Here is a 25,311-nt window from a genome sequence, read left to right as displayed (position 1 = left end):
GTGGGACATGCTGTATGAAGTAATGAAATTTTTGGATATGGTGTACACATGGTAAGAATATACCCAGATCCTTGACATAACGTGGCCTCGGCAATGCACTCCCGCATACACAGTACTCGGACTCCCTCCTGTCACTATCTGGCAGAGTAGAAGTAGCAAGATTATACACTCTCTCATCCGGAAGTACACCTGACCGAACCTACGAATAGGTTCAGTCCGATGTTACTAACTAGCGGCTGGCCTGCGAACACCGTTTTAGAGCTGTACCCTCGAAATGTAAGGAATATTGGATCTCGCCACGATGTTCATCATAACCTCAAAGTTATCAATCATAATGCATGATGAAAGAGATGGGGAAGGGTTGACTAGAACTTAGCTCTAGAGACTAAACATGGGTTCCACCACTTCAAGCCTCCAATAAGCAAAGTTGTGGTATTGCTTATTGGAGGCTTGAAGGTGGTACACCCCTCCATGTTACCAGGCAGTACTACTACCACCTAGTATTGCCTGGTAATGTGGAGGGGGCATTCCTCCATGTGGTGTGTGTGCCACACCCGACCCATGCTTGCGTTGGTTCACACCTGGGTGGAACACACCATGTACTTGTGCATGGAGGTTATACCCAGGATTACTAACAGTCCCACCATCATGAAGGTGCAAGCAGATGATTTGGCTGTCACAGACCGTCCGGACTTCCCCGAAATTGGGTCCACTTAACTTGAGTGTCACCAGAATATCAGCTCCATCAGCGTTTTAGACTCCCAGGTAGCAAGTACAGCTTGTCTGGCATATCTGAGAGAATGTCTGTGACAATCTCAAAGACCGACAAGGACAGTTTGGCAAATGTATAAATTAAATCATTATTATATTAAGATCATATTATGCTTTTAAATAGTATCTTTCAAGGTTCTCTGAATACATTAGATAAAAGTTGTACATAAATAATTTAGCATGAAAATTAGTTACACAAAAAGAAAAGTAATGAAAGGTGGGAGTGACAAGGAAATTTTTGATTTCAGACAAACTGCTAGTAATTTTGTGTATTTAGGTTTTAATGAAGTTTTAAAGATTAAATGTGGCAGTAAACAGTAGAATAAGTAAAGCAGGATGTGTAGAAAGCCAGTTAAATTTGTTTGGAGCAAAAATAAATTAGCTGTTTATGACAGTTTTTAAGCCAATTTTAATACAGTGGTCCCTGGTATCTGAGTATTCATCCCCCCAGCTACTAGAATTTTAAAATTGACCAAGCACTTGAATATTTTTGTGAGAATGGCCCTCTTCATGATCATGCAGCAAAAGTGAAACGCAAAGTTAACAACATAACTAAATAGTACGACACAATTTTATCTGAAAAACTATGGCAAAAAAAAAAAAAAAACCACTCTGGATTCATTCTTTATTCATAAAACTGAAAAATAGTGTAACTTCAATTAACTTTAAATTATTCAGCATATAATAAAATAATTGTCTCATTTTTCAGTTCTTTCAATCCATTTTTTACTATTTATAAATACATAATAGACATTACGAAAATTTGGTCCCCATTTAAGTGGAATTTTCTAGAACCAATCCTTGGATAATGAGGACCCCCCCCCCCCCCCCGTATATGGGCAGGAAATAGAGAATTGGTCAAAAATTAGAATCTTCAGAAATTAATGTTTTAAGAAAAGTAAATGGAACTAATAGATGGCAGAAGTGGCAAGATCACATTACAAATGAGGGGGGGGAAATATATATATATACATATATATATACAGTCGATTCCGGTTATTTGGGACACATTGAGACTAGTGCATTTTGTCTCGATTAAGCGGCTGCCCCAATTATTCGAAGTTTCACGTAAATAGTTAAAATTACAATGTACCGCCGCCCCCCCCTACAATTAGTACACTGTACAATCAAATCACTTTACGACGAATTCCCATAACAAAGTACTGTTCACTATACGATGTGTAGTAAATGCCGGTCATTGTGATCACGTTTGTGAATTGAATTTTAATTCTATTAAACAGAGATTCTAATTAGTGAAAATAGGAGGAATATTATCCACAGGCTATAAAAGTAAAGAGATATTAAGCACAAATTTACCCTTCATTACCTTACCAATTAAAAAAATAAATGATACATGAAATTCGGAAGAATATGCGTGATAATCGGAATAATTAATACGTACTGTAATATGTACATACTAACTAAACTAGTTGACATTTCTGTTCACTGCCATTTGTGGGCAGGGTGGGGGGGGTTAAAATTTAAAACAGTAAAAAGATAAGCAATCGATAACAAAGAACACGGCACACACAGATTGCAAGTAATACAATACGCGCAAGTGAGAACGGAGTAACGAGTTACAAAGCTTTAAAAATAGGAATAAAGAGAAGACCTGAAAATTATTTTTTTTATATGATTGAAGATTCCATGGAAGTGTAAACACATTTTACCATAATAACCCACAGAATTCCAGCTGTTGGTATTATCGCGAATTCAGTAAGATTGAGTTTACTATTTGTTTATGATAGATTGCACTAACAGAAAAGCCCAATAAACAGGTGACTGCTAATTGTTTTATGGTTGTGACCTCCAGAAATCCGACCGAACTGCGTGGTAGGGTTATCTCCAGTGCCGCAGTCTCCTGCCCCGATTAAACGGCATTTTGTCCCAATTAAGCGAAGTAAACCCTGGCTATTTTCTTGATTAGGTTTGTTTTTTAAGATTTGTCCCAAATAAACGGCTGCCCCGATTAACCGGTGGCCCAAATAACCGGAATCCACTATATATATAGGAGCAATATGGCCTTAGTTGCTAATGCTCCTAAAAACCAAAATAACAATAACAATAACAACTATATATATATACAGGTGTCTCAAAAATACACAGCATAACTTCAGGAATGAGTTCCTCATATGTAGACAATAAAAATATTTTATATCAACATAGTTCCGGAAATGCTTGGTTTCCGAGTTTTGAATCTGTGACACTTAACTGTTTACTTCACCTTATAGTAATTGTTCGAAATATCCACCTTCTGCCTGAATACGGGCCTCGCATCGACGTCTCATGGACTGGCAAAGATGATGCCAAATTCCTGGCATGTTTCATATTGTCTCACAACCTGCCACAATTCGATTGCAAAGAGTTTCCACATCAACTACCGGAGTCGAATACACCAATGACTTTAAATGGCCCACAAAAAGAAATCTAGTGGGTTTAAATCATGTGAGCGTGGAGGCCAGGCAGTGGTACATCCCTCTACTTCAGGAGTCGTAGATCTTGGTCATCCTCTGTCAGCAGCACGAGGTGTAAATATCCCATGTTCACAAAGGCGGTGATGGATACCTTTAAACGTTTTCCTGTCTGGACATCTTCGTTCTGGGAACCTTTCGTGGTACAAATGTACCACATTTTCCCGTCTGTCAAACCATACATAAAGTGCATATCCACTTGCTCCTGATTTGAGTACATGGTCGGAATGGAAAACCACCAAATTCTGTCAGTACTTTGTGATGAAGGAAATCACCTGCGGGAAAGATAAGACATTCTGGTTAATAACTCGGGAACCGAGCATTTCCGGAACTATGTTGATATAAAATATTTTTGTCTACATATGAGGAACTCATTCCTGAAGTTATGCCGTGTATTTTTGAGACACCCTGTATATGAGAGGGTGGCTATAAAAAAAGATCATAGAATGATCATAGAAAGGATGGCAGAGGGAAGAACAGCTAAACAGATATTTGAATCAAAAGTGAACGGTGATAGGCTCAGAGGCAGATCAAGGAAAGGAAGATTGACAGATGTCAAAAAAAAAAAAAAAAAATAGGACGTGCTCTGGCTAGAGCTATAGGTCCAATAGGAATTAGTAAAATTTAATAAAAAAAAAAAAAAACCTTGGGAAAAAATACACCACCAACTATATGGGTTCTAAATTCATCACGCTATTTTTCTTCCAATTCTACACTATTATTAACAGTATCTTCAAGTCAATTAAATCCAGTAGATGTAATGGTCACTAACAGATTTGGAAGTAATATTGATAAGAGTATTGTGAGTGGGAGATAATGGATACATTTAAAACCCATGCAGTTGTTGGTTTACATCGTCTTCCCATTTTATTATATCAGTTGTGACTCCTTATTTGTCTATTTTAATAGTATTTTCAGCATTAACTGTCATTAAGTACGCTGTTCATCGTGCAACGTGAATAGGCACATGGTGTCCTATTAATAATTTATGGAATCTTTGCAAGTAAAGAAAAGGATGTCACTATTCCTTTGTATGAGATAATAGTAAAACTTCTTATGTGTTCATGTCTTGGAGGCTGCACAAAAAAAAAAAAAAACATTGCACTACTTTAAGGAAGGGCAGCCATATTGGTGAATAATTAATTGAACTAATTGTTGTCCCAAAAAGACCAGATTAAAAGATGCAGACTATGGACCTTGACAACTAGACATCTTATTAGTTGGGGGGGGGACAAATTAAAAATGTGGAGTGACAGAAGGCTGGATTTCACAAGGTTATCTTCAAGCAGCATGTTTTAGATAATTTGAATAAATTTATTTCCAAGGTGGATAAGGCACCTTGGAAATTCATTTATTCCAAGCAGAATGTTTGGTAAGGTTCAAAATGTGATTGTGCGATCAATGTTTTTTATTATTATTATTTATTTTTTTTTTACTGATGTAGAAATATCTGCTGCTTTGCATTATTTTATCATTTGAATACTGCTAACAGTAATTCAAGAAACAGGAATCTAGGAATGTTTTTTACAAAATATGAAAAAAAAATTTATCTTATTATTTTTCTCTCAGGTTATATTCAAAGACGTCTTATAAAAGCTATGGAAAGTGTAATGGCTACTTATGATGGTACTATTAGGAATAGTACAGGCCAGGTGATCCAGTTACGATATGGAGAAGATGGTCTGGATGGTTCTGCAGTAGAATTCCAGTCATTGCCTACACTCAAACCTTCAAATAAGGCTTTTGAAAAAAGATTCAGGTTTGATGCTGCTAATGAAAGGTGATTATTATTACTATTTTCACATGTGTCCTTTTTTTTTTTTTTTTTTTTTTTAAATCTTAAAAAAGCATTAGTTATAATACAGGGTATATGAGAATAAAATTTTAATTGGGAGTCACAGAACAATATTGAAGGTCTGATCTTATAGAAAAACTTTCAAAGTTTCACTGAGTACCAGTAGATGGAAGCACATGTTGTGTTGCATGGCACCAGCTGATCAGCTCAAGTCAGTTAAACAGCATGAATCAGTAGGAGAAAGCACAGTGCATGGAGTGGTTTATTGAAAGAGATCTGACTCACAGGTCCAACGAAATTTTAGAAAACTTTATAACAGAATGCCACAAGAAAGGTACATTCATTCAAAGTGGCATAGTGCTTAACGTTGCTTAAATTTGGCCATTAAAACTCTAAACTTTCAATTTAACAATTCAACACAGCTAAAATAACTCAAAATATAAACTACAAGAACTCTTATGCCGCTTGGCCCAAGCCAAGTGAGATAGATGTTAGGTTCATTGCTAACCTTGCCTTTTGACCTGGTTACCATCCCTGCTACTGGGAGACAGGCTGTACTATCCAGCTTTGATTATCCACTCTCTTCTTTTAAACACAGCTTGTATAAACTCTTTAAAATAACAAAATCTGTACTTCTCCACAAACATGGTCCATAACATACTGTGCTCAGGGCCACCCAATAATAATTCTAGTTTATTCCTAAGATCAACATACTGGCTGCAATAAAACAGAATATGTTCTGATGTTTCCTGCTCTCCACAAGTGCAGTTCTGATCTCTCACCAGACCTAACTCATACAGTCTCTTTGCAAGCCCATGCCCAGTAAGAACGCCCCATATACTCTGAACCAGTGCTTTTTTTGTAAAAAAAATAGGTGCCGGTACTCATTCTTTGCTATCAGGAAAAATTGAAAATTAAAAGAATATGAAAAGTACTCTAAAAAAATTTTTTTCTCCTGATATTGTTACTTTCGTAGTAATGTTTTTGGAATAAGAACCACAAATTTAGTATATTAACACAGTTTATTAAGTATAAATTAATTATTCAAGTATATATATAGAAAAATAAGTAAAATGTGAATAAAATAAGTAAATAAATCTGTCAACTACTGAGTGCCGGGTGCTCAGGATGACACGAGTGGTCGTTAGTGTAGTATCTCAAATAGAGAGCTTTATGGTAACTGAAAAAAGTTTCTAGTATCCCGGCTTTGCCTAAAACTTAGGAAATAACGAAAACGTTGTCTATTTGAGTCTTTCCAGTTGTTGTGAATGCCAAGGGTGGGAGAAGAGACTGGCAGGTGAGGGGTGTGCAAGACTGCACAGGCACCTCTCCACCACCACTGGCTCTCTGAGTATCTCATTGCCGGGACAACTCCAGCTTTGAAAATTGTTAAAAAATACTTCTCGTCACAAAATTTATAAATGACCTTTATAGAATTATTAACTAGCTATTTAGCAACGTTTTTGTCACCAAAAGGAGAGTTACTTAGTACAAAGAAGCATGCTATCGAAGTGCAATAAAAAATGTGTTTTTCAATTTTAACACATATATAATTTATCATTTAATTATAAATGATAGATTTCAATCGGAATAGTTTTCCCTTGATAAGCATCGATTAACGCGCATAGCTAATATGATTTTTAAATTTTTAGCTCCGTTAGTGACAGAAATAGAGAGGGGGACATGAAAATTACTCACATTTTCCTGTCTGGCACCGCCATTTTTAATTTTAAAATTATATTTTAAACATACTCGTTGAGCTCTTTCCAACGGTGTAGCTGTAGGTTGTCAACAACATTTTTATCCCCCCACTTTTAAACCCCCCTCCATTTCTCAAAGAAATTTTTATCAACAATCATCAATATGGCATTATGTTGGCCCACTTGATGTGCAATCACATGCAAAATTTATAGTCAATAGGTTGAGTGGTTCCAGAGATACAATGCTGTGACAGACGGACGGACAGGCAGACAACCGAGTGACATTTTAAGGGTCCTTCGTTAGACTGTGGCCCCTAAAAATAATAAGTAAAAATAAATAACATAAGTAAAAATAATTTTATAATAAAGTTTTTGTAGAATATTCCAAATTTTTATTAAGTTTTCATCCGACATCCTATGCCGACTTCTTTTCTTTGTGTGTGTCGGTTGCTGAATGATGTTTCCGAAGCAGCCACGAATCGACATATTTTGCTGGATCGAAGCGGGTCAGCGGTGGGCATACAATTTTAAGAAACAGTAGTGAAGAAACTGTTTTTGTCATCAATGAAGCTCTGGTTGGACTGACAATCAGATTCATTTGTGAAAATCCTCGTTCACATTCAATCGATGAAATTGATATCATACTCAGAGAATCCATCAAATTCTTCAATTCTTCTGAAACCATCTTTTCAATTAGGTATCCACAAATTGCATTTAACTGTAACCTAATTGACAGTTTTCTGACTTCATTTTCACCAAATGCCAACAATCCATGCTTAGAAGGTTTAATACCTTCGTTGTCCTTGTTTTCCTTCTCTCATCATCGGTATTGTCACTAGTTCTTAAATTTGAATTTTTTTTTTTTTGAAACTGTCCAAAATGTCAGTGTCATTCGGATATTCAGGTACTGTGACCATGTAAACAAAGGTAGGAAAAATTTACAGGAAAATGTGGATAACGCACTTCCGCGAAACAACAGATGATTATTTGTCGGGGTAAAAGAAAATCACTTTTCTAATTCTCGAACGGGGCGCTTACAGTTGATTCACGAAGGTGTCCAACCTACGGCTTGCCTGGAAAGTGAACTAAAACAACATTTTAAATTCTGTTAATTATCAAAAAAAAAATCTCATTAAATGTTTTGTTCAGTAAATGTAATTGTGTATTGTACTTAATAAAATTTTCGAATATTTTCAATTTTACTTTTACATGCAACAAGATGTGGAAAAAGGAACACACTAAAAAAATCTAACTTCGAATTTTTTTTTAATATGGTTCCTGTATGGGAAAAGTTTGGACACCACTGCAGTAGAAGGGTGGACCAGAGCTCTGCTCACTGCTGACCAGCGCGACTTCTCCGTATGTGGGACAGGTGGTCGAATAGGTTTTACCAAGTACCACTAAATTGTAGAATGGTAATCCCTTTAGCTCTCTTAATTCACGCAGCAGCACTAATTGTCTAAATTGCCTGAAGGCCAGAAATGCGAACAGTGCGTACCGAGTTAATTCTCTCCTAATCCGTTCGCTATATGAAAATTTTCTCGCTCAACGGAAACTATTTTAAATGTAACTTCCAAGGGGAATTCAAAATAATTAAACAGAGGTCCGATTGAGTAATTGAGAATTATGAAAATGGTTATACAGTTTTATGTAGAAAATATCTTAACAATAGACAGTGAAAAATGTAAATTTAGTTAAATAATTTTAAGCTTATTTGAATAGTAGATAAACATGTGAAAAAAATTTATGGAATATTACAAATTTCAAAGTGCACTGCATCCAAATGTTTTCCATACTTCACTGTTAATAAAGGTGCTGCTACACCGTACCGTTGCATACTATCACAAAAAAAGCACTGCTCTGAACTGTTGCCAGACTTTCTTTCTTACTTCTATAATATTCACTTTAGGAAGAAACATATAAGTGAATCTTCCTTTTTCTGATGTTTCCCACCTCATCTGCCATACTTGCATCAGTTCTGACAATATTCTCTTTTTCTCTACTTTAACATCCTGTCTGGTATATAGCCTCCCTTCCTCCGGACATGAACTCACACCCAAGACAATCTTCCTTACTTTATGCCTTGCATAATATATCAATGCAAATAAAATTATCAGCAGGTAATCTACCTGAAATCGCCTGGAGAGCATCTGTAGACACTGTCCTGTACACTCTAGTGCATACAAGAGATCTTGTTTCGCAGTCCACATAAATCGATATAAGTTGCAGTTGCCTTGTTCAACCATGCATCAGGTCTTATGAAAATGTTTGAGGCTGCACCTTTACAAATTGCAACTGCTTCAAGTGATTACACAAGATGATAGGGTTGCCCATAAGGAATTTGCAATCACCATGCTTGATAGAGTCAACAGGAATAATGAATTTCTGTAAAAAATCATGTTCACAGATGAGTCCACATTCCATGCTTCAGGGACAGTTAACAAACAAAACATATGAATCTTCTGGGGATCAGAAAACCCACACATCATGATGGAGCAAATTAGAGACAGCCCCAAAGTTAATGTGGCCTATTTCATGATTGTGTGATTGGACCCTTTTTCTTCTTCAAATCAACAGTCAACTCTAATGTCTACCTAGACACGCTGGAAAACTTTGTCTATCCACAGCTATAAGAACTGCAACCCAGTTTCTTCTTACAGCAAGATGGTGCCCCACCACGTCGGGGCTTGATTGTGTAAGAAATTCTGAACTGATGGATTGGGCGTGGTGGTCCCATACCTTGGCCACCTAGATCACCAGATATCATGCCCTATGATTTTTTCTATGTGTGTATGTTAGATAGTGTGTACAAAACTGTGGTGGCTGACATTAATGATTTGAAGGAAAGAATCGCAATCGAAATTGAAAATTTATCTACTGAGGTGCAGCATGTTGATGCAAACTTGCTGCACCTTACATGGCAGGAATTGGAATATCGTTTGGATATTTTGCACCTGACTAATAGTGTCCACATTGAGTGTTTATAACTGTCAAAAAAAAAACTTTGAAATTTTCTCTGTTAGATGTTGCCTGAATGGTAATTCTAAGTCTTTCAATAAAGTTATTTCAGTGTAAAGTTGTAAAGATAATTCTCCTACACCCTGTACTTTACATTAAAGTATTCATATAATTTAGTGACCATAAGGATAACACCATAAGGCACGTAAAGTAGACTTTGACATGTTCCCTTTTGGGTTAATTTACTCTCACACAAGAAACAATTTGTATATTAACCAATTTACAAATTAAATATTAATACATTGTAACTTTTAATATTAACAGAATTACATATTATATGGATGAACTTTCTAATAATTTCTTCAGTTTTTGATAAAGAAACGTTTCTGTGTTATATTTTTCTGCATTGCTATCATGTGTAATCAAATTATTTCAGTGTCCACACTGAAATATAGCCCTGTTCTTTTACTCAATTTCTAGTTTTTTTAAATGTATATCATGTATAAAGCTGGGTGAATTCTTTTAATCTATATCCATGTGATAAACTCTTGGACTTTAATTTGGAAGGAAATTAAGGTATACTGTACTAATTCAAGTTGAATTTCAAACTATGCTAGAGTCAGAGAAATTTTCGCATCATGATGCGAGCCGGAATAAATTGGACGATTTAATAAAAAAAATCAGAACTTAAATGTTATATTACTTGAATTACCAAATTATTAATGTATTTTTAAAAAAAATATCTGAATGTCCAATTATCATTGAAAATGCGGCATTCGGCATCAATTTTTCTTTTTTTTTTTTTTAATTGGCTCATTTTATGGGCTATAAATTATATTAAATTAAAAATTGTAATAATTAGAAAAGGCATAAAACATAAAATATCTCGCACCAATATTATTTTTTTCAATAAGAAGTCAAACCCAAAGGAACTTCATTCGATCGATGCTACAATAATAATTAGGAAATAACTCTTTGACGCTGCGTAGAATCACTTGGTTACTGTTGTACTGGCCGCGATTCCCGATTGAACCGAATTAAGCCGAACGTTTACGGTGAGTGTAGTCAGGTATGGATTTTCTATATTTATGCATTTACCGAGGGGGCTGGATTCAACATCGTCGCGGGCCGGATGTGGCCCGCAGGCCGGCTGTTGCCCACCCCTGCCCTAAACACAAAACTATTCTGAGTTCAAACCTTTCAAAATTGTAGCTTTCATCAAGTGTAGTTGTGCACAATCATTTTACTGTATTATTTTTAATTTGTTTGAATCAAAATAAATATCCAAATTCCAAACTAGCCTAATACAGGTTAGCATATTTCAAAAGCTAGTTTGTAGCAATATTAGCTGATTGTGCATTGGAAGTGAAGTGCTGGTGGGGAGATGGATTTAGATAGGCTTAAGTATAAGCATGTCTAAAAACCCTAAAGTATATTTTTGCAAGCTGTTAACACCTACTATAGCTAAAGAAACTAAGATCAGGCATATGTTAGAACTATATTTGTTTACTTACTCATAAAATAAAAGAAAAAATGTTTAGCTAAGCTAACCTATAAAGGAGTTATGTACTTTTTCTACTGGCATGCTCTACTATTTCATTAATTTCAAACAAAAATTGCAGTTATGCACCAGTATGGTCAGCACTGTAGTTTTGTCATCCAGAGTTATTTTTGGTGTAGTTAATAATTCCAAAAAACTGTAAAACTGTAAAAACTGTAATTGTTGCATAAAAAACTCTTATGCAACAATTCAAACTCATTTAATGCTTTGAAAGAGTTATAGCAAGTCCACAAAATATGAGAGGGTGGCATAAAAAAGTCAAAAAAATGATCCTAGATATGCTATTCATACAATTTTAAAATTTAAATGCAGAGGTTACCATTCAATAGATGCAATCTTGTAAAACACTAACATCCCTTTAGGGAATTTTTTGTAAGCCATTTTCTCTTGAAAATACCAAATTTGTGCCAGTATTAAGTGTGTGTTTGAAGGATGGGCATATCTTTAATGTAGGTCCATTCTGATATAAGTATGACAGAACAATGCAAGGAAGCAAAGCTTATTTAGCAACCGTGTACAAAAAAATAATTAAATAAATCTTTAAATCTACATGAGCTCTCTGCTTTTACAAGAATGGACTACCAGATGGTTTTAGTAGTTGATTACTCTTTGAATTAAGCAATTTTTACCTTAATTTGAATCTGTGTCCACTTGTTTTCTTCATCCTAGAAAGAGAAAATAATGGCAGTTAAGTTTTCTAAATGTTTTTATGGCCTTACTTGCCTCAAACTGGAGTTTTTCTGCATGACAGATTTCTTTAAATCTGTAATCTTGTTGTCTTCCTTTGTACCCTTTTTATAAACCTCTTGTCGTTTCTGAAATGAGGATTCCAGACCTCTGTATACAGTTATTCAGGGTGTTTGTACATTGATTTGTACAGTAGAATAGCTACCCCCCCCTTTAACTCAAATGGCAGAATTCTTGACAGTGCCCCATGGACTGTCCTTATAATCTTACCATACTAGTATGTGTGAGAGAACTTTTTTTATTCAACAGTGTTAAGTGTACTACCTGCAGTTGATAGTTTAACTTGGGATTACTGTGATCCAGGTGTAGAAAGTTGCATTTACTAACATTAAAACTTAATTGCCAGTTTTTTAGGTCAGTTGTATAATATGTGTGTTTTAATGCAGCAGCATTTCCTGGGTCTTGTTAACAACCTTGTCCACTTAATATCACCAGCAAATATTGACATGAAGCTTCTGATGTCATCATTGATGAAAATTAAAAGCAAAAAGTGTCTTGGCAGAGAACACGGAGGGACCTCATTCATAATGCTAATCCACAAAAAAAAGGACTGTAAATGGAGAACTACCCATTAACAGTCCCTCTTGTCTTCTGTCAATTAATTATCCCTTTATGTACTATAGTACCCTACCCTACCCCAATATCCCACTTCTCCAGTTTGGACTGCTGTTATTTATTTGTTATTTTTTTTTTATTTTTTTTTTTTTTTTTTTTTTAGGAGCATTAGCAACTGAGGCCATATTGCTCCGGGGATATGCGGTGATCATTCCCTGACCTTTCCTCATCCTCTGTATTTAGTGGTCACGGGCTCAAACTCTGGTCTAATCAAGAAGCGTGTGCTATACACTGCTGCTCCTGCCCACCCGGCTACGGAGGCACCAGTTTGGACTGCATCAAAAGCCTTTCTAAAATCTAAGTAAATTATATCAGTTATTCCCTGCATCCTGTTCCTTTGTGACTAGTTCATAATCATAATACCTTACCAGTTTGGTCAGACAAGAGTATCCCTTATTAAAACTGTGCAGTTATTTCATACATCTTTAATCATAGCTTTCTTTCTTTTTTTTCTTTTTTTTTTCCCCTGCCTCAGGTGTCACTTAAAAGTTGGTAGTTTTTAGCACCGTACTTAGAACACCCTTTGTGTTGATAGCGTCAGAGCTTGCAATGTTACTGAATATGCCTACTCCAGACTTCTTGGAAAAGGATAGTGCCCCAGCATATTATCCTTTCAATGTAAGAGAATTTTTTAAAGAAACATTCCACACAAATTGAGAAAATTAGGTTACTGCAAGCCCATTGAATGGCCCAGTCTCTCGTGCAAATTTTTTTCTGTGGCATTATGTGAAAGAAAAGGAAGAAAGACCATGAACCTAGGTGTTTAGATATCCGAAAACTTTTTTTTTCCCCCTCTATAATCACTCATCCTTGGTAAACAGTGATTATTATTAAAACTTGCCTTAACTTTTTGGGAGACCATTTATAGATCTATTTTGAAGTTCACTTCAAATAGTGTATCTATTAAAGTACAACTTTTATGTTTCCATCACTTATATTACATTATAAGATCCTGATTTTCAAGGTGATTTATTATAAATCACCTTGAAAATCAAGTTTAAAAAAAAAAAAAGCTAAAATTCAACAATTTCTCTGGAATTTGGATCTAGAAGTTTAAAAAATGTTTTTCAACTTCTGAATTGAAAAAAGTAACAAGTTTTATTTACTTATTTTTGTTTTTAACTTGTTATGATTTTTAACAATTAATTTAGTTTAGTGTTTGAGCGATAAAGTCAGAATAAGAACAAATTAACATTTCAAATCATTTATATACAAAGCATACATTTTTATAAAATTTAAAATTTCATGAAAAAACTCAGGCTGCAGAGCCCACTGATGTTGGTAATCCAATACATGGAGCTCACCCACATTCTGCAAGCTTATTCATGAGAGGGAGTAACAACTGCTTGTGTGCTATCATCCTCAGAACAAATCTATGAGATTCTGATATATATATATATATACAGGGAGAGAGAGAGAGAGAATTGGATCTAACGGGCAGAAAATTGAGTAGGGGTGTTGCAAAATAAAATAAATTACTTAGGGGTGCCGTTATTAAAAAAAAAAAGGTTGAAAACCACTGGTTTAGTACATTGTTCAAAACAGGGTGACAGAATAGTAAGATTGGACATCTGTTTAAAAACTAGTTTGAGAGTTAAATGAGCCTAAATTCACATACTTATGCCAAAGACATGTTTCTAACCCACTTTTAGTGTGTGTTTATCTCTTTCTGATTAATGTAGCCTTAACACAAGATTGCTTCATAAAGTTCCAATAAATGCATTTATTGTCCTCAACTGGTGGTGCAAGTTAGAGATTACACCTCAGAGAAGTGTCCTCAAATAACTTCACCATTAGCTATGCAGTTCTTGGATGCATTTCTAGAATCATTCTGTGGAATGTTGTATGGAGCAGTTGCCATTACATGCTTCATCAACACTTCTGAAACTGCATTCCTTTAGCTAAGATTTCATAAACTGGAAGAAGTGATCCGGCAAGTACAGAGGGGTTACAGTGCTGTCATCTTGGTATTTTGTCACAATTAGTGCTTGCTGGCCCAGCGTGTTGTTTCTGCATGACATGCATGTAATAAATCTGTAATTGGAATTTCTGATCACCCTCATATTTTAAAATATTTAACATGAAAAAAATATTGACCATAAGTAATTTCATAAACAAGTCCTTAAAGGTTTTTTTTTTTAATTTTCTTTTGAACATAACAGGCACCTGAGACGAATATTCACAGAAGATGTAGTTCGTGACCTCTTAGGAAGTGCCACAGCCTTAAGCGAGCTGGAAAAGGAATGGGAAAGGCTAAAAAAAGATAGAGAAGTTTTGCGTACAGTTTTCCCAACTGGGGATAGCAAGGTTTGTGCATGTAAATTTATTTTTTTGTTGACCCTATCGTATAATAATGAACTTTGTTTGTCTGTATCTCATGATGTAAGAGAGCAGTAATTGCTCTGAAGCTTTTGGAATTTTTAAATATCAATCTATTAAAAAATAGGATGTATTTTAATATTAGTATTAGCCATATAGTGCAAAGAAGCCACGAGATTTTTCTGCATCAGCCAAAAAAAAAAGCAAAAAGTAGATAAGAAAATACAAAGACAACTTGTTCCAGTAACTCACTGACTAAAAAAAAAAAAAAACTTCCTACAATCTAGTCTAAACCACTTCCCCTGTAATTTGAATTTAAGAGCTCTAGTTCTGGAAATCTTTATAACAGTGTAAATGCTACCTTTTAGCAGAATTTTAACTGTTAAAAATAAATACTTTTCATTCATTTTACTAACCCTTCTCAGAGCTTTATAAACTTCAATCAGGTCACATCTAAAGTGCCTGGTTACAAGCTCTGTAACCCATAAAATCAGTCTTTCTTCATATGATCATCCTCTTGCCAATCTCATGATGCAAGTTGCCTGTCTTTGTATGCCTTGATTATATTGCCTTATACAGTGGTATTATAATGCCTTATACAGTCTTATAGAGTGGCATTATAATATAAAATATATAAAATTATATAATATATTGTTTTATTAAAATTTTAAATAATATAAGATAAAATATTTATCCAGACATGGGCTATTCTTTTTTTTTTTTTTTTTAATAACAATTTTAAAATCATCATTGAGGGTTAAAAAGATCATCTTTGAATTGTCTGGTGGATGTGGTAGTACAAGTACACAATTTGTTGTTATGACCAAAAGACAGTGACTTTACTTTCAATCAGTACTGTGGCACCTGGAAAACTTAAGAAATTTGAAAATTATTAAAGTAACGGGAAATCTTAATTTATTGGAACTTCCACTGGATTCTTTCTTTGTACGTGTTCTTAAAAACTTTTTTTTTTTTTTTTTTTAATTTGGTACCTTGGGAAAATTGGTTTTAACTTTCTCCATGCAAGGAAGCAATTTTTTACAAAAAAAATTATATATATAATTTTTTTTGTAAACAGGGTGATTCACTACCAGTGCGACAAACTTGCAGGAGGTGTAGGGGGCATAAAGACGAATCGGAATCACAGCATTGCAGGGTCCGAAATGCCTTCGTCATGCGGGAGGTCGCGTGAACAAAGAAGCAAAGAAAAAGAACAGAAACAGCAACTCGTTAGGGTAACAGAAATCATTTTAATGACAAGTTTTAAATTGGCAAAAAGCCATGCTACAGAAGGTGTTCGAAAGTTCGATCAGAAGCAGTCACACAAGCTTCGCAGCGCTGCCGCATGGAAACCCTAACGTCCTGGAAGTTTCCTGGCATGTCTTGAATCTCCCCGGTAGCTACAGAGATGTGAGCGACGAGGTCTGCAACTGAATCAACGGGGGTCTTGTACACCAGTGTCTTCATTTGACCCCAGCAGAAGAAGTCCAGGCATGATAGGTCCGGTGATCTAGCAGGCCAATGAACTGGACCACCACAACCTATCCAATGCTGTGCAAATGTAATGTTTAGGTGTTGGCGGACGTCATTGGTGTAATGTGGGGGAGCCCCCATCATGCTGGAACCACATTGAGTGGCACAAAGACTGAGGAACATGTGCTTCTTCAATAAGTTCGGGCAGGACTTGCTGTAGAAAGATCAAGTATGCCCTACCTTCCAGACGAGGGGGCAGAAGGTACGGTCCAATGAGCCGACCGGGCTAGCCGGGTGGGTAAAGTGCCTGCCTGGCAACCCAAAGGTCGCGGGTTCGAATGCCGCCTTAGGCTTGGATCAAAGTACTGCAAAAACCTTAGGAGGTGCATTATGGCCACAGAAGCCGATGCGCCAACAACTACCAAAAAAAAAAAAAAAAAAACGGTCCAGTGAGGTGGTCAACAATGCCGACCCAAACATTGACAGAGAAATGGCATTGAGTTGTACGTGTTCGCATACCATGGGGGTTCTCCAAAGTTTCACTTCCATAAGTCATGATGGGGAGTATACATTGGTTCATTATTTTACGTTTCAGACAAATTGGGATATTGATCTGAAATTTATTCTTCTCTTGACTTCCAGCCATTTATCATTATTACAGCTAATGACTTGTCCCAGATAATTATATGACTCCACCTTTTCAATTACTGCTGTTTCAATCATTATATCCCTTTCTGTGGCCTACTTGTTCATCATTACTTTTGTTTTAGCCATATTTATCTTTAGTCCAAAATCCTTACTAACTCTGTATAACTGATTAAGATTTTCCTCTAATTCTTTGGGATCGTGGCTTATGACCACAGTGTCATCTGCAAATCGTAAATGCAGGTACTCTCCATTCACATTGACTCCTTTCTGCAACCAGTCTAATCTTCTGAAAGCTTACTCAAGGGCAGCAGTAAACAACTTTGGAGATATTGTTTCTCCTTGTCGAACTCCTTTCTCAATTTTAAATTTGCTACTGTCTTTGTCTAGTCTAATAAAGGAGGTAGCATTCTCATACATTTTCTTCAAAATCATAATATATGGGGTATCTATGCCTTGTCTTTCCAGTGCCCGAAACATTGCCTTATGCTGTATGGAGTCAAATGCCTTTTCATAATCCACAAATGCCAGGCATAATAGTGTTTTATATTCATTTGCTTTCTCCATTAGCTGTGATATTACGTGAAGGTAATCCATAGTTGAGAATCCCGTCCTAAAGCCAGCTTGCTCTTTCAATTGATTCTCATCAAGTATTCTTTCTAATCTGTTAGTAATGACCCTTGTGGGATAACAAGCTAATTGGTTTATAATTTCCAATTTCTGATTTATCTCCTTTCTTATGCAGCAAAACTATGATTGCATTATTCCATTCCTTGGGCATCACACCTTGTCTAATGCATTTTGTGAAGTCTTACCAGTTTTTGTGTCTTATCTCTTCCCAATTTTAACAACTCTACAGTAACTTAATCTTCTCCCGAGGCTTTCTGATTCTTCATTTTCGTGTTATACCTCATCAAGAAGGATATTGGGTATGTCATATGTGTTACTAATTTGTGATTCATCTTCCCCACTGCTGGCATCATTCCCTCACTCCTTGTATAATTCTCTAGTAGTCTTCTGCTATTTGAATTATGCCTTCTCTGCTGTTTATAAGTACACCATCACTATTCTTCAGTTTCAGTGTCATTTGCTCAGATCGTGTCAGTGAAATTATTCTTGCAGAAATGGAATCCTTTATCCCAAACTCCACTTTAAAATCTCGTCCTTTATCTAAACCTTGGTTTTCCAATAAATGTGCTAAGGCTGTTCAAGAGAAGAATGTTGCATATCGTAATTGGCTTGTTTCTAATTCTTCAGTTTCATTTTCTGCCTACACCAAAGCTCACAACAATTGTAAAGCAGTTATTAATCAGCCCAAACTAGAGTTTGAACAGGATAAGAGTAGAAAACTTGCTTCTTGCCATAATGTTAGCCGAGCATTCTGGTCTCTTGCCAAAGCTATTGGCTGCAACTTTTGCCCATCTCTGCTCCCACCTCTGTTCAAGCCAGATGGTTCTGTTATCACTTCAGCCAAGGATAACTTCAGCCTCTTCAGCCTCTCCACTCGCTTTATCATAGACATATAGTTCACCTGCTAGCATCCCATTTTTCTCAAAGGCTTTTGATCGTGTTTGGCATAAAGGTCTTCTAAACAAGCTACCATCTTATGGTTTGTCAACTGTTTTTAGTAATTGGTTATCCAGTTTTCTCTCTGATTGCTCACTGAGGGTGATGGTACATGCCTCTCTGTCTTCTAACTTCTCCACTAATGCCGGTGTCCCACAAGGTTCAGTTCTTTCCCCCACTCTTTTCCTCTTGTATATTAATGACCTTCTTCCATTGACTGGAAATCCTATCCATAGTTTTGCCAATGATAGCACATTGCATTCCGCTTTCCATTTTGAGAAAACTTGTCCTGCTCAATCAGCTTCAACCTCTCGAAAATCTGCTACCAATTCCTTAAATGCCGATCTTCAGGTAATTCTCCAGTGGGGCAAAGACAACTTAGTTGATTTCAACCCTTCTAAAACTCAGTCTTCTCTTATATCTCGCAAAAAGGATTCTTCTGCTCCTATGCTTATCTTATCCGATTTATAGGCAAAATGATATATCTCTTTTGGGGATTATCCTGACTTCTAATCTCTCTTGGCACAAGCACATTACAAATATTGCTTCCTCTGCATCTAAAAAACTTGGTTTTCTCTTTCGCTCTCGGCATTACTTTTCTTCCAAACAGCTGCTCACTCTGTATAAATCGCAAATCCGCCCTGCCTTGGAATATTGTTCCCACATCTGGGGTGGTGCCCCCCAAAACCTCTCTCAGGCTTCTTGTTTCCATTCAGAAGAGGGCAGTTAGGTTAATTAATGATTCATCTCTAACAGAGTCTCTCCACTCGCTTTATCATAGACATACTGTTTCTGCTGCATGCCTCTTCTATAGATACTTCCATGGGCACTGTTCTTCTGAATTGGCTTCTATAATTCCCGCTCTCTCTTTCAAAACAGTCCAAACATGTGCCGCCACCAGCCAACATCCATTTACTGTCCAACTTAAAACTCACAGAACCAACTTTTCATCTTCCTCATTCATTCATTCAACTGCCGTTTTCTGGAACAACCTTCCTTCTTACGTATTTCCTGAAAATTACAATCTACAGAAGTTCAAGTCCAGTGTCAACAAATATCTTCTTTCGTCTTCTCAACCTCCAACCCAAGCACGGTACTAAGTACTATAGGTTCTAATACTTCTCGTGTTTGGGGTTCACATAAAAAAAAAAAAAAAAAAACTATTGCTACAAAGAGGCAGCGAACTGAGATACCATCAGGGCCTATCCCAAGGTTCTTAATTATACACTCCATCAGTGAAACACTGATTGGAGTCAGTCATCCTTCTTTATACAGAAAGGGTTAGCAGGGTCACCTAAATCAGTTAAAAGGCTCCGTTCTGAAGACCTTTTAATTGAAACTAAAACTGACAGGCAGTCTGAGCAGCTACTCCGAGCAACATCAATCGGAGGAGTACCCATAACAGTGACACCACATAGAACACTCGATACATCGAGAGGTGTCATTTCAGAGTGGGACCTTCTCGACGTAACCAAGGAGGAAATTCACTTGGAATTGAAATCACAGGGAGTTATTGCCGTCAAGAGAATTAATGCGCAGAGGGATGGGAAACTTATTAAAACCATAAACATTATCCTGACATTTAACTCACCTAAGTCTCCTGATGTGATTAAAGCTGGCTACATCAACTGTCCAGTGCGTCCATATGTTCCAAACCCTTTACGGTGTTTAACTGCCAGAAATATGGACATTCTCAAGTGGCCTGCCGTGGAGTCCTTGCATGCGCTCGATGTGGTGCAAAGGACCACGAAACAACAGCATGTTCAGCCACAAAACCCACCTGCATTAACTGTGAGGGAGAACACCCAGCCTATTCATGAGCATGCCAGAGGTGGAAAGAAGAAAAAGAAATTCAACGGCTGAAGGCAGCGCTAAACATATCATACCAGGAGGCAAGGAAAGCGGTGAAACCTCTGAATATCAATAAACCTACCTACGCCCAGAAGGTAGCAGGGAGTTGTTCCATCGGAACTCAGACGGACATGACCATTCCTCCAAAAGAATCATTCACTCCCATCGCACAGTATTTCTTAATCTTTCCGGACACCACCATATCATAAAAGATTCTCCCTGAATGCAGCATATTTACTGCAGAGCTGCATGCTATAGAGTTAACTGCAAGGCTAACTGCACGCTATAGAGTTAGCCTTGGGTCACATTAGTAAATGCGAAAACCAATGGTTCATTTTATACTCCGACTCCCTCAGTGTATTACAGGCTCTAATGACTGTGAGATATAATTCTCATCCAGTCCTGTCTTGCATTCAGCAGAAGATTCACTCTCTCCATGAACATGAATATGATATCCGCTTCTGCTGGATTCTCAGCCACATTGGGATTAGGGGAAATGATTTGGCTGACACTGCAGCCAAATCAGCAATTCCCAATAATAATCGCTGCCTGTCAGTCCCCTATACAGACTACAGGCAAATAATACACCAAAAGATACACTCCCATTGGCAGGATTCGTGGAATAAACAGATTACGAATAAATTATATCGTATAAAGCCTGTAATTGAACCGTGGCAGTCTAGTCTGCGCAGGAATCGTAAGGAGGAAGCTGTTCTTGCCCGGATCCGCATAGGATATAGCCATTTAACACATTCGTATTTGCTGAGGGCTAATGATCCTCCTATATGTGAGTCCTGTGGCACAATTTTATCAATCAGACACATTTTAATTGACTGTCCAGATTTTATCCGACAATGACCATGTGTCTGCTGTTTTTTAGCTATTTAAAATCAATAAACGTTTTTACTTGTATTTAAAATTTGCCTTTTATTGTTATTTCTCTACTGATCTTTTCTACATTTTATACCTTTGTTATTTTATATCTTGACATGGTGACCTAAGTAATTAGGTCACTGAAATCTTGAAATTTTTATATATCACCTGGTTTTGGTGCATTATAGCTAATGCGCCAATAAAAATCTAAACCAAACCAAACCTTCGCTCCTTTTACTGTTTCCATTGGTGTACAGCAGATTTCCACTTGATTAAAAATATACGTGATTCATTTCTTCTTGCTTCAGCCAAACTGATGATGTTTCAATTCACATTTTCTAATTCCTTTTCCAGCTCTAATATCCTGTCTTCACTGATGGGTGATCTTGCATTGTAACAGGCCAAGTTCAATTTCCATGCATGGCTGTACCCAGAGATTCTTAGCACTCTGCTTCCACTCTGATTCTCCCTCTGCCGTAAGAGGCGGACTGAAGGCCATTTGTTTCGTCTTGCTGTCATGTGCTGAAGCGTTTGGTCTTTTCCTCTTCTCGCTGACCAGGCGTCTTGAAGAGAACCACTCTACACATTCATTGCCACCTAAGTGACATAACAGGGCTTACCATCAAGAAGGTGTGCATGAGTGGATTTTAGGGAGGCAGGCCAACCGGACTTCTCCTAAATCTTCTGAAATAGAAAGATATTGAATCCATCAGTGTTTTAGACACACAGAATGCCTGTTCCCCCTCTAAGCCCCAGTTAATATATTTGCACGTATAGTTGAACTTTTTTAATTGTTGTCTGTAGCTTTTACCTTGAATATAAAAGTGGTCCGTGACTTCCACTAAAATGTTTCCATATCTGAGAAAAAAGGTTGGGGGCTGATTTATAGTATAATTTTGTTAGAACTTCTATTGAATTCTTTTTTTGTACATGTTCTTAAAAACAACAAAAATTTTTTTTTGTGAAAATTTAGTACCTTGGGAAATTGGTTTTAACTTTTTCCATGCAATGAAGCAAGTTTTTACAAATATATTTATACAGGGGGTCCCCAGTATTTGAGTCCTCGCAGTTACGAGGACTTGAAAATTAAAGAATTATTAAAGCTTTTTTCCTTGAGAAAATTGACCAAGCACTTGAATATTTTTTGTGAGAACAGTCTTTTTCATGATCGTGCAACAAATGTTAAGCGCGAAGTTAAAGCCATAACTAAATGCTAAGACACAATTTTATCTGAAAAAAATATGACAAAATAAAACAAAAAAACTCTGGATTCATTCTTTATTCGTACAACTGAAAAATAGTGTAACTTCAATAAACTTTACTTAACCTTACATTGTGTAACACATTATAATAAAAAATATCTAATAAAATAATTCTCATTTTTCAGTTCCTTCATCTATTTTTTATTATGGACAATTATATAATAAACATTACTATATAATATTGGTGTGGATATGGATACACCATATCTACTTATCCTTCACAACTAGTTGCCCATGTATTGCACTGCCTCGAATAAGTAACACTTCACTTGCAATACCAGGGTACCTGCCCACCCACTGATGAAAAGCCAGCTAGCTTTGAAACAGTGCTGTCTGGGTGTTGGCACCCACCAAGAATAAGTAACAATAGTCTTCCCTTTTGTTACTTATTTGAGGTAGTGCAATACATGGGTAACTCATTGTGAAGGATGAGCACAAGTTTTTCTTTAAGAGTTGTCTACACCGATATTATATAGATATAGAATCTTAAAATATTATGCCTAGTTGCATTTAGTTTTATTTAAATAATAAGCATTATGAAAATTGGTCCTCATTTTAAGTGGAATATTCTGGAACCAATTATCCTCAGATAATGAGGATCCCCTGTACTTTATTTTTATCTTTTTTTTTTTTTTTTTTTTTTTTTTGCCATAAAAAAAATAAAAATAAATAAAAAAGAGTACCTCTTCTGTATATCCTTGTTAACAGTTTGTCTAATCATTCCTTAAATTTATTCAAATTACCCCACTTCCACAACACCAGATTTAATCATCTCCAATCACTATTATTTTCATTTAAACTTGTGTCCTTTGTGTTATCTGAGAAAGATTTTTTTGTGTTATCTGAGAAAGAGTAAAGATGCCTTAATCACTACAATTAGGTCTCCTTGTGTACATTGAAATTTGCTTCTTTGTAAAAAAAATATCTGGTAGAAAACAAATGGAGAATTTTTACAATCATAGAGGAGATATCAAATGAAAGGCATGATCCAAATTGTTAAAAGGACATAGCCAGTACAAGAAAAGGTTGGAGAAGAAAAGAAACAAGGTTATTAACAAAAATGCTGAAGCAAAAGTAGCAAAAAAGCTAAAACAATCAGTGTAAAAAATGACAAACTGAAATTATGTGATTTCAAAGAATGTAAAAAAAAAAAAAAAAAAATCTGGACAAGTTAATGAATTAATGTACAATGAGAGAGGGGAAAAAATGCTGCAAACTGTATACATGCAAACTACTCACCCACTAGACTGTGGACAAGAGAAAACCTTGGAAAAACTTCACCAGTGAATACCTAAGGCTCAAACAGCACCCTTTTAATGAAAATTTTATCAAAATTGCTGTATACATGCAAACTACTCACCCACTAGAGACTGTGGACTAGAGAAAACCTTGGAAAAACTTCACCAGTGAATACCTAAGGCTCAAACAGCACCCTTTTAATGAAAATTTTATCAAAATTGAACTGGCAGACCAAACAGATTATAAAAGAGAGAAAAAGTGGAGAAAAAATTAAAATCCTAATTTAACTTATTTTATCCATTTTGTACTTCAGTTCACAAAGCTAGAAACCTTCAAAAGCCAATTGCAAAAGAGACGAGACTGTCTCAGCAAGTTTTGGTATATTTTTGTAGTTCTTATAAAATTACTTCTTTCAATCTCAATGCATTGCATTGTCGATTTGGGATTCCTGCATATTTTTGCCTTTTTCTGCCTGCATATTTTTTAATTTTTTTTTTTTTTTTTTTTTTACAAGTATATTTATGGATTTCACAATTAGTTTGACGTTTTGGAGGATTTTTGTTGTTGTATGCATAGTAGTAGTAGTAGTAGTAGTAGTAGTGGCACTTGATGCAAGAAAGCAAGTGTAGGAGCTTATGCAGCATCAGCCAAAAAAAAAAAAAAAAAATCACACCATACCCTCCAAATGCCTGTCCAGTTCCTCCTTAAATTTATTTAACCTATCAACTTCCACAACGACAGATGGAAGTTTGTTCCAGCAATTAACCACCCGCTGGCTAAAGGCAAATTTCCGCACATCTATTCTACATCTATCCTTTCTTAATTTGAACTTATGTCCCCGTAGGTTCGTATTCTGAACAAGTGGGAGGATCCCATCAGAATTCAGTGTGCTCAACCCATTCAAGGCCTTATAGACCTCAATCAGATCACCGCGCAGGTGCCTAGTCTCCAGCCACTGCAATTTGCAGAACTTAAGCCTCTCTTGGTAAGAGGATCCCTTCATTCCCCTCACCAATCGTGTTGCTCTTCTCTGTACACGCTCAAGCAAATCTACATCCTTCCTAAAATGAGGCCTCCAGACCTGTACGCAGTACTCAAGGCGTGGCCTGACCATTGCCTTATACAGAGGGACAATCACCTCCTTTTCCCTGCTAGCAAAATTCCTATATATCATTGACAAAACCCCATGACCTGCCCTAGCAGCCTGTCTACATTGCTCAGAAAACTTCATATCTGACTGCACAATTACTCCCAGGTCTTTTTCATTTTCTACCACCTTAAGTGTAGTACCACACAGTTGGTACGTTTCTCTGGGGTTACTTCTACCCATATGCAGTACTTTGCATTTGTCAAGGTTAAACTTCAGTTGCCACTTCTTAGCCCATTTGCCCAAATTATCTAGATCCTGTTGCAGTAGCACACTGCCATTACTGTCATTAACAACCCTGCCAACCTTCGTGTCATC

General features: G+C 36.3%; 1 protein-coding gene across 1 annotated transcript in view; it reads left to right on the top strand.

The window, feature by feature from the left end:
• Polr2A (RNA polymerase II subunit RpII215) overlaps positions 1 to 25,311 on the top strand; it is a 231,014-nt gene that overhangs the window by 141,917 nt on the left and 63,786 nt on the right. Inside the window, exons 14-15 of the mRNA XM_090376751.1 lie at positions 4,812 to 5,022; positions 14,781 to 14,925. Of these exons, the coding sequence (XP_090232877.1) occupies positions 4,812 to 5,022; positions 14,781 to 14,925 (356 nt within the window). The remainder of the gene's footprint in view (positions 1 to 4,811; positions 5,023 to 14,780; positions 14,926 to 25,311) is intronic.

Source organism: Mastigoproctus giganteus, chromosome 1 (genome assembly GCF_048544385.1).
Source record: "Mastigoproctus giganteus isolate SK-2022 chromosome 1, ASM4854438v1, whole genome shotgun sequence".
Lineage (NCBI taxonomy): Eukaryota > Metazoa > Arthropoda > Arachnida > Uropygi > Thelyphonidae > Mastigoproctus > Mastigoproctus giganteus.
The sequence above is the reverse complement of the archived record's forward strand: the minus strand, read 5'-3'. Positions and strand labels throughout refer to the sequence as shown.